The 17,191-nt window shown below is 38.3% G+C and overlaps 1 protein-coding gene across 1 annotated transcript; it reads right to left on the reverse strand.

Moving 5' to 3' along the window:
* Positions 1-441: 441 nt before the first annotated feature.
* On the reverse strand, positions 442-7,941 carry LOC107805002 (pheophorbide a oxygenase, chloroplastic-like). Its single transcript, NM_001325765.1, is given in 7 exon segments — positions 442-866; positions 1,056-1,334; positions 2,365-2,524; positions 2,950-3,086; positions 6,539-6,665; positions 6,917-7,152; positions 7,531-7,941. Coding segments are annotated over 7 exon segments (1,605 nt in total). The 3' UTR covers positions 442-611.
* Between the last annotated feature and the right edge of the window lie 9,250 nt (positions 7,942-17,191).

Raw genomic sequence — 17,191 nt, forward strand, 5'->3', positions numbered from 1 at the left:
TGGGCGTTGATGCTAAAAGATAAATTACGTTAAACATCCCTACAAAATCACTTAGTTTCAGATTGAGATGTTTAGCCCACAATATTCAATTGAACTAATATGTAATAAATTATAGTTTGAATTCTTTTATGAATTTAAATTCAATAAAATCTAAATGTTTCGAGTGTCATTTCTAATATTTTAAGTTTTAAATTAAACAATCGCATAATTTAACATGATATTAAAATATAAAACATATGTTTGGTTTACACTAGACAAATTCGGACAAACTTTTATTTTCAATTTTAACTTTGACTTTCTTAAAAGGCTTTGGGAGAAGGGTTGTTGAGAATGACATCTTTGTCATCTTGGTGTTTTATCCCAGGATACCCCTTATTCCTTCAACCAAAACGACCCTTTAGACTTTGATCTAGACAATAGGAATGTTGTGATTAAGAAGAATGAGCAAAAATTTCCTGTATAAATCTCTACAAATCTCATTGATATATACATGTATAGGAAATGATATACTCTGCAGTATTCGATTTTGTATCTGCAGCTACAGTTCTAATTCCTATAGTAGAAAGAACAAGTTTAGGGATGTCGAGATTGGCAGGACCCTCTTATCACTTTTAATCAATTTCTGCATGTACATAATCAACAAATACAAAATTCTTCTGCAGTTCGTGGAGGGCGTATGCCAAACCAGCACTTAAAATTGCAAACGAAGCCAAGATAACACGTAGCTTAATATCAGAAGGAACGCCTGCAGTTGCGCAGAACACCACTACGGCGCCAATCAGAATCTTTTGCAATCTCTCGAATGTGTAGTAAGCATTTCTGCAAGATGAACACTTGAGTGTATGTTGCTCGAATCTATCCATCATCTGTAATATAACGATATGAAGAATTAGAATAAGAAAAACATTTGTAAAAGTAATCCATATATTACAAGGGCGAAGATATGAAGATAGGTCTCAAGAAGGAAATGGACAAGAAAAATATCCAAAGAGCAAATTGATTCTTTCTCTTCCTTCTAGCGAATTCAGTTGGTTTTGGAGTTCAAGAATCCATGCCTGGCGTTTGGATAAGACTGTAGATGGCAATGGTGGTTGGTCTACGTTACCAAACCATTCAGGTTGACTATTGCCATGCCGTCTAAGCCAATTTCGAAATGCCAAGACGAAGCGATCAGCTTGAGTGGGTGTAAATGTGAGTTTTGTGTACTCCTTGTTGACATCAGTAGAATTCTCCTTTGACTTTGCAAGAAAGATCTTCTCTTGCCCTTGAAGAACAATCATATCCCCATCATACACCTTATTCGAAGTCCAGTGTTCTTGCCATCTAGGAAAAACCTGTCAACGCATCATGAAAATGCCAGTTATTATGATAAAATATTACCCGCTGAACTATGAACAGATCATCAGTCGTTCCAACACCCCACTGAATGATAAATCGTCAATGCTATAGCCACGGATCTACTTTGAAATCAGAAGATAGGAATATTATGTCATTCACCATTTCTCTTGGACAAAGTATCAGCACCAAGTATTGTTGAGACCATAGAAGGCGTATGTCAACTTGGTGTTCTTGCAAAAACACATGATTCACTTTCCACTATTTCTAACGTCACTGAATAAAAGCAGGACTTGTACCCTGGTATGGGAACTGATAAGACTTGATCTAATTGCGTTTTTTCTCGTTGCTGTTTATTTACTTTATTGCTTTTACTGTATTGATGATAAGGTATTGTCTTTTTGTCATACTAGACTAATAAGTCAAATTCTTTTACAGGAAACCATTTGAATATTCAGAATCAGATTTTAGATCAGTCTCATTCTAGTTATTCCCCATACTTTGCATTGCTACTTTTTTTCTTTTTCTCCCAGCTCACCTTCTTCATGTGCCATTTATCTCGTACGATTTCCTACCGAGGTGGTGGGAGCCTATAGTAGATCCAAAACCTCTGTGCCCACCTTAAAGCCGATGGAATAAAAGCTTATGGCTTTGATAGGTTTTTAAGGTCTTCACTGAGTTGATAGTACAGAAATTTTGTGAATGACATGGAAAACGAGACACAAGTTGAACTAATTTCTGCAGTAATTTGAATTCCCAAATTGTGAGATAGGAAATCCATGGACCAATTAAATACATTTTGCTAAAGAATTTTAATCTACACATAAATATAAAAAAAAAAGATATTGAGCTAGTATATCACCAATATGTTTTGGTTTTGGGGGGGTTTGTTAGTTACAGTAAAAATGTCACCACCTCAACCATGTGATGAATTTTTTTGGAACATATAGGAACACCTTTCATTTGTTCCCAAGGGCATATACAAGAGTAGAATTATTGGAAAAATTTGTAAAATAGAAGCATTATTACCTGCCACCAAGCAGGCCCAGGCACTGTAAACTGGAAGAAGTTTCGAGCACTACAAACAATTGATCGGGTCTTTCCAGGTGCCATTGGTACATTAAAAGAACAAATCCATATAACCCACTTCTGATCACCGACGATTGGAAGCTTTGTGTCAATCTCTATTCTGGAAAAAATTCCAACGAGATCTTAGTTATACAGGCATGCAAATAGTTGCAGAATAAATGCAGCCAACATTTACATAGAACAGGTAATTCATACAAAGACATGCACACCAAACACCACGAATATGCACCGGGTTTGGAAATGCTATGAACCCATGATTTCTATAAAAAAGAATCTTCACACTATATGATCAAAACAATTACTAGCATTAAATAACCTTACAGAACCCGGTCTTAAACAGGATATAAGGCTACTGATTAATAGCGTCGCAATTTGTTGGCAGATAACAAAACTTTTTTAAGCAAGGGAAAGGGAAAGATTGATGCAAGCTTATCAACCTAAAGATGATTAATCACTATTGATAAATACATGTTTGCTGCCTTGACAGTCAGGAAAGATGATCTACTTTTGGGATGATGAACTTACTTATTCATGGAGTAACAAGGTGCAACAAACTTTGCAGTAATTTTTGGTTTATCATTGTTTGCACCTGCAAAACCCCACGGTCCAGATGCCTCCATCTTAAATGGCAAGGGCTTGGCTCTATCTCGCCTTCCAGTAACCTGTAAAATGTAATAAGTAAGCTAAGAGACTTTCTTGTTGGACACTAAGCAAGCTGCAGCAATATTGCTCTAGTTGATGCGGATATATCTATGCATACATTTGCATTCTAGTCGATGTGCATATATGCATACACTGCAGTTTGTTGTCTCATATATATGTGAACAATTCAGGTATTTAATTCTACATCTCCATTCTCCATCAAAAGGGCAGCCCAGTGCACTAAGCTCCCGCTATGCGTAGGGTCCAGCGAAGGGCCGGACCAATCTCCATTCTCCATCAAGCTTTGGAATCCTCCTTTAATAGGTTAATTATTAAAGTGATTTAACCACAGGAGAAGATGAAAGCTATACTTCACAGCAACAGAAATATATTTACAGAACACACTGTAGCTGCTATTTTGGTACTTTTGAGGAGTGAGGACTGTATAGCATGCATTATATCTACTACATTGGCATAAGCATACAATGATTTTGAGACTTGAATCTCATAAATATCAACTTCTACTTCAGCAAGTGTACTGAAGCCAAATAAGAAACAACATCCAAGTCAGAGCATGATGTTCTGTTTCCAGAATGTCCTAATCCTGTCAACTTCATTTTTTAAGATGCTAAGATTGAAATTTTTTCCATTAACTGATAAAAGCAGCACAGAAGTCATAAAGTGATACTTAATACTCTAGGTTCCAGAGAGTATATACTTCCATCAATTGCTCCAGAAGTGTGGATTTACTTATCTTTGGACAGAAAGTAAGGCTATGACTACACCTTAATACCACACCAGATAACTTGAACAGAAAACCTTCTAGGGAGCAATCTTAAATCTGTTTATATGATCCGTCCAAGCTGAGAGTCGAGCTACTGTCCTAGAAGCCCAAAAATCCGCATTCTTCACATGTTAAACAGGAAGTTTATATGGTGCCGACATACCAAACAACCCCTAGCTTATGAGAACTCACCACTCAGCACCAAAACACCAAAGTCTATTTTCGTTTTTTTCCTGGGAAAGGATAAATCTTGAACTAGAAACTATGGCACACCTGTGTGCATATTCTTAGTATAAAAGTATTTTGATTGGTCATATAAGTAAATAACTGTAAGGATAAGTGTAATATATAGAGAATTTAGTTTTTGGGTAACCCTGAACTTGTTTTAAAAGACAAATTGGTAAGTATTGGAATGAATTGAATAGCAGAATGGATAGAGGATTCATATAGTAGACTACAACTAGTTTGGGAATGGGATGTCACTATTCATCTAATATAAATTAGTAATAATTATAGTAGAAAAATAAATCTAGTAATTAAGAGTAACAAAAGAGAGGATAATGACTTGAAAATAGGGAGTAGAGCATAGCAAAAAGATCAATTTAATGCTATTTCCAGTCAAGCTAGTGTTAAAGTATGTGACCATCTTATCTAAAAGCTTAAGTTGTTAGAGAGAACACACTTTTATTTATTTAATTATGTCTTCAACACGCCCCCTCGGCTTTATTCTTTTTGATGAGCCAAGCACGTGAAAATTCTTTTTGATGTTGGGTGGCAGTGAGACTCGAACCCAGGACCTCTGCCTACTCTGATACCACGTTAAAGTACGTGACCATCTCATCTAAAAGCTTAAGTTATTAGAGAGAACACACTTTTATTTATTTAATTATGTCTTCAACAACTAGCAGTAGGAACTTGAGGGCAATTTTGGTCTTAAGAAATAGAGAATGACCACAGTTTTAAGAAACACCAAGATAGTTAATAAGGTTGACAACTTTATTAGTAGTATAGATAACAGATGGAGTAATACTATTTATTCCTCCCAAAAATATGCATTGGTATCCCCCTTTTTTTTTTGGAGAACTAGAAGATTAAGAAGTCTCTTTCCTGTATATCTTATTCATGCTCTTCTTGACCCACTCTTCTCTGATTAATCTGTTTCCATAACTGATTGGCTATGGTAACTAACAAACTTTTCACCGAACTGACCAGTCCCTACTGTCACGTCCTTCTTGAACTAAGCGCACGTGTGGTACTTGACAATTTGCTCACGATCTTGCACAACTCGCTCACGATCTTGCACAACTCGCTCACGATCTTGCTATGTCAAATCATCCTAAAATACTACACTCAAGATCGCTAAGAAATTGTTAGATAAGAAAGACGAGAAATTTGCGAAAGGAAGCTTTTTATTGTAGAAAACTTGATTGTTTTACTGATGATTTACAAATGGATGGTCTCCTAGTTATACTAGTCTCTTAGGGGCTAGTGTATAAATATTAATTGTTGTACAAGTCCTTAGTATTTACAAGAAAAGGGCTTTCTCTAGAATTATCTACAAAGCTAGAAAGTTTCAAAGACTTCCCTAGCAATTCCATAGGGTTTTAAGGTCTTTCATGGGGAATTTCTATATTTCTCTAGAACCTTCCCACATGTGCTAGTCTCCTTCCTATGTAAACTTTCCACGTGGCAAAAATATATGTCAATGGCACCTATGTGGTGGGTCATGACACTATGCTCATCTTTGCTGAGTCTTGCATGATCAATATTCTAATCAAGTTTTCAGACGTCACAAGTTATTTATTTGTTCCAAATATATACTTGTTTCGGCCCAACAAAATATACCACATTATGTTTTTAGTACCAACTTAAGTTCCTTTATCTGAATGTAAAATGTGGCATCTAAAAGTTCAATCTACTACAAGTATCATCTCAAGGATCACATAGCACTACATCAAAAGATTTCCTCACTTTTGTAAATTTCACCTATTAGTTTAAATGTATCTCTTAGAGACTCCAACTGATAATTAATTGATACGTTTCTTTTTCGAATCTTCGTCTAATGAAACAGACAACTATGGCCATACGGAAGGAGTCTATAGTTTGGGAGTGGCAGTATACTTCTTCCTTTTCCTTTCCTCTGTTCTCTACCGAGTAGATGTAGTTTATATCCTGTTGCTCTTCAACAATTTGACAGGTCGCCAGAGTCAAGTACTGGGTTGTTTCAATAATTTTCTATATTTACATACTGTATTAAAGAATAAGAGTGCACAGTAAAAAGATCAATTTAATGCTATTGGGAGCCAAGTTTGACGTAGGAAATGAGTTGCAAGTTAAAAGAGTTTGCAGATTGCACTTAGTCTTTGGTCTTTCTTTGAAGGCCTGAATCACGGTTAGTAACCGATTTGTGCTCAGCTACTTATCGCAAATTCTTTGAACCCACTTCAGCTTGAGATTTCTTACTAGTTTAAACAATGTATCATGCTGGTTTAATACTCAAGCTGATCGCTAAGCTGCAAGTACTAGAATAAAATTTGATCTAAGCTTGAAAAGGCTGAACTTGAGTAGCTAATATCTGCCTTAGTCAACTTGATAATGAACTAGTAAATAAGTAAATAAAACCTTAGGGCCCAAAGTGGATTTTTAATTATTTTAGAAGCCGAAGGGATCAAAATGCTGCATATTTACCTTGTGATGCGCAAACTCGATGTGAGAAGGATCAGAGACATTCTCCATGAGAGTATCATAGCCATAAAACAAATCGCGCTGAATTGTCACTGTTGCAAACTCAGGCTTATCAAAATCTTCAGGCAACCTAAAGAATCCCATTAAAAAAACTAGTAAGAATATGTTAAAACAATTCACTAAAGTATAATCAAGATTACTTAATGTAACATTAAAAAACTCGGGATGACTATCGAACGATAACGTAATAAAATAATCAGCATATTTTAAGTAAGTCACTATAGTAAAGATAACCTATTAGTATAATATAACCCAACACCACATGATTAATAAACAATAGTTTTCCCAATAAACAACTATAATAAGGAGTGAGAAACTTACATAGGGGCTTTAGTTTCTTGAGCTCTCTCCCAAGCATTCTCATCAGGCCAAACAAAGAGTAATCCTTGAGAAACCATAGTAGGAAATCTAGTAGCACATGCCCTTGGAGATTGAACAGCTTTAGCTTCAGGTCCTTCAGATGCAGCCTGAGGTATCCTTGTACAAGATCCACATCCATTAAATGACCATCCATGATATGAACACTGCAAATCCCCATTTTCATCTATTCTCCCTTCCTACCAAACAAAAAACACCCACATTTCAAAATCTTGAAAAAAGTTACAATTTTTAGGCAAAATTGCTAAAAATTGAGAAGAGGGTCAATAGGATAAAACACCCATATTTCAAAATCTTGAAAAAGATTCAATTTTTAAGCAAAATTTCTAAAAATTGAGAAGAGGGTCAATAGGATAAAACACCCATATTTCAAAATATTGAAAAAGTTTCATTTTTTAAGCAAAACAAAACACCCACATGTCAAAATGTTGAAAAAGATTCAAATTTTTAAGCAAATTTGAGAAAGTGGGTCAACATGATAAAACACCCACATGTCAAAATCTTGAAAAAGATTCAATTTTTAAGCAAAATTGAGAAATGGGGTTAATTGGATTTACTGATAAAGGAGCAAGGCGATGAGGGCATTTGTCATCAAAAGCAACCCACTGAGAGTTAGATTTATCAAACCAGAGAACTAAGTCTCGATTGAGGAGCTGAAACGGGGTAGGTGAATTAGGGTCAAGATCTTCAACTAAAGAAACTGGGTACCAATGATCTCTCCAAGAGAATTTTGAGGATGAATCTTGTTCATCATCTTGTGTATTTACTTCATCAATATCATTAGTGGTGTTAGTGGAAGGTGTTGTTGGGGGTGAAGCTACTCTAAGAGGAGTTGAAATTGGCCTTCTTTTTCTTCTTTTACTTTGATAAAAAAATTGGGTTTTAGTAGGGAGAGAAGAATGAAAGGAAGAAGAAAGTGAAAGAATTTGAGGAGTTGGTGGTGGAGAGTATAATAGAGAAGAAGCCATTGGGTTAATGTGATGAAATTGAGCTGAGCTAATGAATTTTTTCATGTGAAGGGACTAATATTATATTTAATGGAGTAAAGAAGAAAAAGAAGAAGGGTTTGCGTGCAAGATATGAGCAATGTGTTGAATTGAGTTTGGTTGTTTTTTGGTGAGTTTTCTGGACGTATCTTAGTGAAGGGGCCAGAAAGAAAAGGAAAGGTGTGGGCAACATAAGAAGAAGAGAGTGTAAACTGTGAAAGTAGGAGATGAATGGTTAACTGTCAACGACTCAACGGTCAAGGTTTGAAGACTGATCTACGTACACGATCACGTCGATTGGTGTTTTTAATGGTCACGATACAGTAATGTTTTTTTTTTCTCCTCAAGGCAAGACACTTTTTGGTTTCTCGATTTTTAAGTTCGTTCTTCCTTTGAACTTTCACTTGTTGATGCGCTTCTCACTACTGCTCATTTTGTTGGGAGTCAGGAAACCTAAATAATGAGTTTTGGGACTTAAAATACCTTTATATAGTTAAAAAAAAGTTATTTTTCTAACTAAAATACAGTATTATACTATATTTTAGTTTAACGAAAATTTAGTCGTTAAAGAAAAAAGTAGTATAATACTGCGTTTTAATAAAGTGCAGTATTATACTGCATTTTAGTTAAACTGCAGTATTATACTGTATTTTCCTTCTTCAATTTAAAATCCCCCTTTCTTCCCCACCCACGACAGAACAGCTCCCCTCCATTAAATACTCCAGCCAGCACCGTTCCCTCCCCCCCTCCCTATTTAAAAAAAACTCGAGTGGACCCCACCCGTCACACAAAAAGTGAAGATTATAGGTCTCGCACACAACCCAAGCCTTCGATTGTTGTGGTTTCCTTGTTTCGGGCTCAAAATTTCAAATTTCCGACATTTCTAAAAACATAAATCGAGGTATTCTGATTTAGTTTATGTCGAAACTCGTATAATTATGCATATTTGTTTTCTTGAACGTGTTTCCACGTTGATTTGTGTTTTGTTTGCGATTAAATTTATATGTTATTTTTACCCGGATTAAATTATTAGTGTTTAAAAAAAGTTAAAAGTTGAGAAATAAATTGTTAATAAAAATATTCATAAATTTCTTTTACTGTTTTATATGTAATTTCGTGAATGTTATGCTCATATGTCTATTGTTTTTATTTAGTTTAGATTATTTATTTGCTTAAAGAAAAGTGTCCTTTTAGCGTAGTAAAATATAGAGTCTTATAACATAGTAAAATATAGAGCCTTTTAGCGTAGTAAAATATAGAGCCTTTTAGCGTAGAGTCTCTGTAGTTTAAGTATCTACTAACTACAAACTCTATCCAATTACACTTTACAAAAATTAATTATTTAATTTATAAAACAAACACACAGAACTAACAAATTAATATATGTTGTCAAATTAAATATCGAGCGTGGAACTCATAGATATATACTCTGTCCAATTAAAAATTAATTATTTAATTTATAAAACTAACAAAATTTTAAAAATATTGAAATTGACACACGTAAGAATTCAGGATAGCTTGGTGCTACTGGGCCTCAAATATCCAGCCTAGAACCCATAGATATTTATTGTGTCCACTTAAATAATTAAATATTTAATTTATAAAACTAACAAAATTTTAAAAATATTGAAATTGACACACATAAGAATTCAGGATAGCTTGGTGCTACTGGGCCTCAAATATCGAGCCTGGAACCCATAGATATATACTGTGTCCAGTTAAATAATTAATTATTAATTATTATAACACTAACAAAATTTTAAAAATATTAAAATTGACACACATAAGAATTCGGGATAGCTTGGTGCTACTGGGCCTCAAATATCGAGCCTGGAACCCATAGATATACTCTGTCCAGTTAAATAATTAAATATTAATTATTATAACACAAACAAAATTGTAAAAATATTGAAATTGATACACATAAGAATTCAGGATAGCTTGGTGTTACTTGGCCTCAAATATCGAGTCTGGAACCCATAGATATATAATGTGCCCAGTTAAATAATTAAATATTAATTATTATAACACAAACACACAATTAATATTGTTTAATTTACAGTAGATGACATGGACGTGTCGTCTGTGCATCCTGGACCAGCCTCGGATCAGATATTAGTGTTATATAGCAATCATAGGTCCGCCTACGTATGGGAGGGACAACTAGTGGATCAGACTCTCCGCGCCGGGAGACCAGACGACGTGTGGGACTTTTTGAGGGAGAGATCTTTCCATCCTCGCGTAGTCGAGTGCCTCATTAATACAGGCTTCTATAGGATTTTTGAGATTGGGCGACCGCAGCTCGACTGGTCTCTGATCACGGCGTTGATAGAGCGGTGGTGACCGGAGACGCACACTTTTCACCTGCCCATTGGTGAGGCCACCATCACGCTTCAGGATGTTCAGGTTTTATATGGGCTGCGTGCTGATGGACTGGCCGTTGCACTGCCTCAGTATATCAGATCTATGACGCGTGCCCAGTATTTGGACTTGCTGCAGCAGTTTACTAGTTTCAGGCCACAGGGTGAGGATGCAGCTAGAGGGGGCAGTCGCATTGTTGTGACAACTATTAGACAGCATTTGGAGGTATTGCACCCCGACATCATCGATGAGATAGATGATCTCCATATTCACCGGTACACGAGGTTGGCACTGCTCCTTCTTTTTGGGGGTGTTTTGTTCCCGAACACTTCGGGGAAATCTAGTGAGTATGCGATTTCTACATCATCTTCAGCAGCTAGATGAGTTACCCCAGTACAGTTGGGGTGTTGTTGTTCTCGCTTACTTGTATAAGAGTATGTGTCGGGCTAGCATGGGCACCTAGAGCGACATATGTGATTTTCTGCCGCTTCTACAGGTGACAACATATTCGAATACACTGTTCATTACTTCCAATTCTATATAGTCAAAATGACTCTTAAATTTTACGTCAGACCTTGTATGTTAGGTTTGGGTTTGGGAGCGGTTCCTGCCATTGCAGCCACCTCTACCACCGTTACCTTCGGATGTAGCACCTCTGTTTCTCCCTTTAGCTAGGAGGTGGGTTCTCCGGCGTGGGAACTACCGAGGCATTGATGCTCATCATAATCTCCCCCTTATCAGGGATGTGTTGGATATGCTGGAGGCCGCACAGGTAAATATGTACCTAAACTTACTTTGATAGTTCATTTGGACGCCATACAACGACGAGTTGATAGCTGGCCTGCCCGATTATTGCTCGGTCAACCGACAGCTTTGGAGAACTTCCGTCCCGCTGATGTGCCTTGATGTTGTGGAGAATCATGCCACAGAGCGGGTACTTCGCTAGTTTGATCGTCCACAGACTATACTAAGGGTGTCTAACGGGTGGGCCGGGCCGAGCTGGGTAAGCAAAATTTGGAACCGTACGTGTTGGGGCTTACCGGGTTTAACGGGTTCAGATTCATCCGGGTAAAAAATGAACCGCAGGGGTTACTGGTACAAGGGGCCGGGTCGGGCCGGGTTAGCGTAATTTTTAATTTTTTTTTGTATTTTGTTTTTGTATAACTATTGTAAGTTATATTAATATAAAGTAAAAATATAAAGAAATAGGAAAACATTGCACTTATAAATTGCAAGTGCTACATTTATTTCAAAATTCAAACTTACAAATGGAAAGGTTTACATTTAACAACAAGTAAATTAACTAAAAAAGAGTAAATTCGAAGGCCCCATTATTAAAAAAAAATAAAGTAGTCGTTATACCGGTATGGGTCGGGCCAATCTGGGCCGGTTAACCGGTTTCACAATAAAAATCGTTGATCGGGTTTGACCGGTCCGGTTAACCGATAGCCCCAAGGTGAATGGACCAAACCCCCTACCCCTTTAACCTAGCCCTACTGGTCCGGGCCGGTTTCAATTTTAACCGGTCTGGGTCAGTCCAAAAATGGGTTGACCCAGCCCGTTAGACACCCATAGACTATACCGAGCGAGCATGCATGGGTGGCTACACCTTATCAGCAGAATTATCGTTCTAGGGTGGACGACGCATTTGTAGCATGGCTAGAGGTGCATGTCCATATTTGGGAGCAGCGAGAGGACCTGATTCTGCCACCACCTTCACAAATCCAGGAGGCCACTATTAAGATGTATACGTCATGGTACCTCCGTCACACCCGACTGATGATCGGGAACCCTGTTTATGAAGCTGGCGGTCGATTTAGACCATACGCCGGGAGGCACGAGGCACTGGTATATTTTTGTTGGAACCCATACTTATAAATGTGATATAGCGTCATGTAATTAATATTTTAAATGTTGTGCAGGCTATTGGTCATCATATGATCTACCGGTTGGGATAGGAGATGCAGCAGCATGCCGACAATCCTGCAGTCGTTGAGTATGGCCAGCGGGTGGTAGATTTGGCTCTTTGGACACTGCAACGAGCCAGGGAGGATGAGAGGTTAGATCACGCGGCTGAGTATATGGCGCCAGAGCAACACCATCGGGGTAGGCCTATCCCACGAGGCAGGGGTCGGGCATGAGCCAGGGCTGCCCCACGAGGCAGGGTTGTCCCACAAGGCAGGGGTGCCCCACGGGGTCATGGGGGACGGCGAGGAGGTGGTCCCCAGCAAGGGGGCATTGAGGCACCTGATGAGGATCTTGGAGATGATCAGCCGGGTTATTTCCCTCAGCTAGACGAGCCTTCCAGCAACATTTCGTCGTACAGCCTTCAGCTGGATCTGCCAGCATCGCAGGTCACCCCATCATATCTATTGTTGATCACGGGTACATTCGACGGAGATGTAAAGCAGTTCTTTTCAGGCCCATCTACCGCAGCTGAGGATCGGCTGACCCAAGATGTGGATGGCGGGCGCAGGTTGAGTTTTGGCTCATCCCCGGCGGTTTATGCGGATCTATCACAGGCGCAGGTATGTTTGTATTACTGTTAAATTTTAATTTGTTTTCTTTTCCTTAATGATTTGCCATAAATTAATTTTTAATTTTCTTATTAAGGCTTCGTCCCAACCCATCACGGAGCCCACTGTATGCGATGATGAGGACACCACAAATGCTTATACTCAGGAGCCCTACGAGACCATGGTGAGAAAATGTTTTTGACTTAACACGTACATTACTAATATACATTTTCATATGCTAAGCTTAGTAATTGTTTTGTAGGTTGCTGACGGACCGACGACCCCTTCTACCGATCCTGCCAGCTGTATTGACGATCATGCTGTTGTGCATCCTTACATAAAGAGGCGACTTGATGAGGATGATCCTTATAGTGTACCCGGGCGACAGGGGATGCACCTCAGGCCAGCGGCTGCACTGAAGCACACAGGCTATAGGACTCATTGATTTCTTTTTGTTTGTATTTTGTGTAAATATTACATTATGTAAATAATAGCAAGAATTGTATTTTAACAACAATTTTATTTTAACACAATTTTATTTTAACAGTACAACACAAATACAAACATAGCAAACCTAACATCACATAAATTCAGTACAACTAATGAAAACCCATGACAAGGGAAACATAAAGATACACTACTACGCTCAACACGTACATGTCATTGTTTAGTCACGACCGCCTAGTATTCTCTGCTCCAACCACTTGAGTTGGTCTTCCAGCTTTTTTTTTTCTTCCACCTCCTTGAGTTTCACCTTCAACTCCGCAACTTCTTGTTTGGATAGTCGCTCTTTTTCCCACTGCTTCAAACACAAACTATGAAGAGAATACAACTTGTCTTTGTATTATTCCTGCTCAAATGGTTTATCAATCCATACCTTAAAATTGCAAACAGGTTCGTCAGGTTGCCTATAAAACTTGTTCATACACGTCTAGTAGCAGCGTCCAGCTTCTTCCCAACAATCGTGCATCATGCATCTTTTGCCACACTCGCACCTTGGAACATAAAGGGGTTGTCGAGACATTTGTTAAAGCGTAAATAGAAACCTTGATTTTATGGAAATATTTGCTATTGGTTATTGTTAAGTGCAGAAAATAACTAGAATTCACTCGTTATTTATAGGCAAGATTTCACACAAAACGTAGTATTATACCGCGCTATACATATTAAATTTTTCTGAAATGAAACAGCTTTTGCGCAGTCGGTTCAACTTTTTTCAGACCGACAAGACAACACCCAAAACGTAGTATTGTACCGCGCTATACATATTAAATTTTTTTGAGACGAAACAGCTTTTGCGCAGTCGGTTCAGCTTTTTTCAGACCGATAAGACAACACACAAAACGTAGAATTGTACCGCGCTATACATATTAAATTTTTCTGAGACGAAATAGCTTTTGCGCAGTTGGTTTAGCTTTTTTCAGACCGACAAGACAACACACAAAACGTAGTATTGTATCGCGCTATACATATTAAATTTTTCCTATTGGTTATTATCCTTTATTTTCTTGTACGTTTCTTTAGTTATTTTCTTCGATTCCATTTTTAAGACAACGGCTATTTTAAGAAGCAAATTTTCAAGAAGGATAATAAAGGATGTCTTGATTTTATAGGTTTTTTTTTAAAAAAATTCATATATGTTGCTTTAGTTATGGTTGTTGTGCTTTTATCTCTTCGAATATTATGTTATGAAATTTCAATCTTCAAATTGGTCTTCTTTACTAACACCAATAAGTTGAATGTTTGAACTACCATATCATCATCCCAATTCAAAAGGCCATGTTAAAAAATAAGATGTAACAAGATTGTGGAACATAATTTTATTTGATAGATATTGCAACATACACAAGTACAAACATTTATTACAAAAAACATTACGAAAACAAAAGACTAGGTGTATCCTTGATAGTTTGGTACATTCGATGAACTTGCACCAGGAGCTGGATTACTACCGCTACCCACACCAGCTGAAGGACATTTACAACGGTCGTGTCCTGTTTGCGAGCATATGCCACATTTACGTGCATAAACAGTGTCACCAACATCCATTTGGTTCCGTATACGCGTTCTCTTTTGCACTTGCAGCTTGCGCAAATAGTCCTTGTTACACACCATTTTAAAAGGTTCTGATGGCCAATAATGCTCAGCACCCATGGCTGCAACTGCCCACTATATGTGTCTACGTATGCAGCAACACTGTATTGCCTATCAATATAGTTGGTTGCCCCTAAACCAACTTGTTGAAAGCACTTCAAGGCATGTGTGCACGACATGTGATAGATGGTACATTTTCCACATGAACACAACCGGCTGGCTTCATTCACCATCCGTAGATTATTCTCCCGATGTCCGCGAATAGCGGTGCGAACTTCAAAAATACCCCAGTCGTGATCGTACTGTAAAAATGAATGCCAATGTGCTCGCCTCCTGTACTTCTCAAATCTTCTCATCGGCATTGGCATAAATTGAACACCCCTGTTCATCAATACCAATGCAGCTCTACACCTTTCAACAAACCTCTCCGCAATCTATTTGAATGTCATCCGGACCATGGCAGCGACAGGCAATCCACGTGCAAACTTCAACAAGTCGTTGAATGACTCTGACACATTTGTAGTCAGGGCTCCCTATCATTTGCCACCATCGACATGCATTGTCCACATGTGAAGCTCATGTCCCATCAACCAAGTATAGGCTCGTGGATCTAATTAACGGATCGCTTCCATGCGCCTCGTGAATTTGCACTATTGGTGCTTAGTTGCAGCCATCCACACTAAATCATGCAAGGCCTTGTCATGATATTTCTTCTGGAAATTGGCCTTCAGGTGCCTCACACAGTAACGGTGGTATGCATAAGGTTCCTGTCATTCAGGCAAATGCCGTACAAAACTTAAAATACCACCATGTCGATCAGATATTAGACAAATACCGGAACGCTGTTTGACAACGTGCTGCTTCAAGTGATTCAAAAAAAGCGTCCACGTCTCTTTGATTTCATTGGCACAAATGGCAAAAGATAGTGGAAATATTTGTCCGTTGGCATCTACTGCAACTGCAATCAAAAGCTTAATATCATACTTTCCATAGACATGAGTACCGTCTATGGAAATTACAGGACGACAATGCATAAAACCATCAATTGCTGGTTTAAATTACCAGAACACATAGTTGAAAATATATTCGGGTCTGTCCGGACTCCGCTCACGCCTCTATTCAACAACAGTCCTAGGGTTAAAATGTTGTAGTGCGGCCATGTACCTGGGTCTAGATGAAAATGACTTATCCCAGTCGCCATAAATAATTTTAAAGGCACGTTTGTGCCCCAGATATGCCTTTCTTTTGGTTATAGTACACCCATACTCCCGGTGGACGGCTGTAATATACTCTTTAATCTTGAACCTAATGGACACTTCCAAGTATGGAATCAAGACAAGAGAAATCAAGTTTACATCCAGGTTGAAGTAATTCTCATTGAATGTGTACATTTCACATCTGTGGGTGCTAATATTTTACCCACTTTCCACAACCCTGATTTCTTCTTGATGGCATGCAACATCCAGTGACAACCCATAAAGTCTCTACGGCATACATCCTTGTATACCTCCGTAGTTGACTCCCTTACCATCATCTCACGGCACTCTCTTACGTTGTAGATTTTTACAGCCCTGATTATGCGAGCTTTATCAGGGAAATACATGTCCTTTGCCAGCACCGCTGGTCTAGACTCATCCCACATTGCTGACCAAAATTTGTCAGCATCCCTTGTGAGGGCATCCATGTCCGGCATACTTGGCAAATTATTAAGGAAGGGAATATTTCGCTCATGAAATGGCACGTGGGGCTCGTACACTCTTGGTCTAGCGGGAGGTGGAGGAGCATGCTCCCTCGTCAGCTCAGGTTCGACATTCATTTCCTCATCATCATCATTCTCACTAGGGAAGGGTGTGTCATCTCCAGACTCATCAGCATTGTTGTCATAATCACTATCATCTTCCTGATTCTGCGCATCTACCAAATCACGAGTCAATACGTCGTCTATGGGCAACTGTGTGAGGTCAGGAACATCAAGTTGCTCGGGTTCACTGCACAAAAAGAACAAAATGATAAGCCACTCAATTAGATAAATACTTTACATATAGCTATATCATTTTACTTACAAGTCGTACCGTGTTGATGTTCCATGATGGACATTTTCTTGTTGGTGATGACTCCCGGATGGACCACCGTGGTCCAACACGCCAGGACTACGCATATTCCAACTAGGAGCGGGGTCATAATTTGTAAAATTCATATACAGACAATACCCCCTATGAAAAATATGAGTGTTAATACAAATCTAATTCAAACATAAAATA

The sequence above is a fragment of the Nicotiana tabacum genome, chromosome 18 (assembly GCF_000715075.1).
Source record: "Nicotiana tabacum cultivar K326 chromosome 18, ASM71507v2, whole genome shotgun sequence".
NCBI classification, from domain to species: Eukaryota; Viridiplantae; Streptophyta; class Magnoliopsida; order Solanales; family Solanaceae; genus Nicotiana; species Nicotiana tabacum.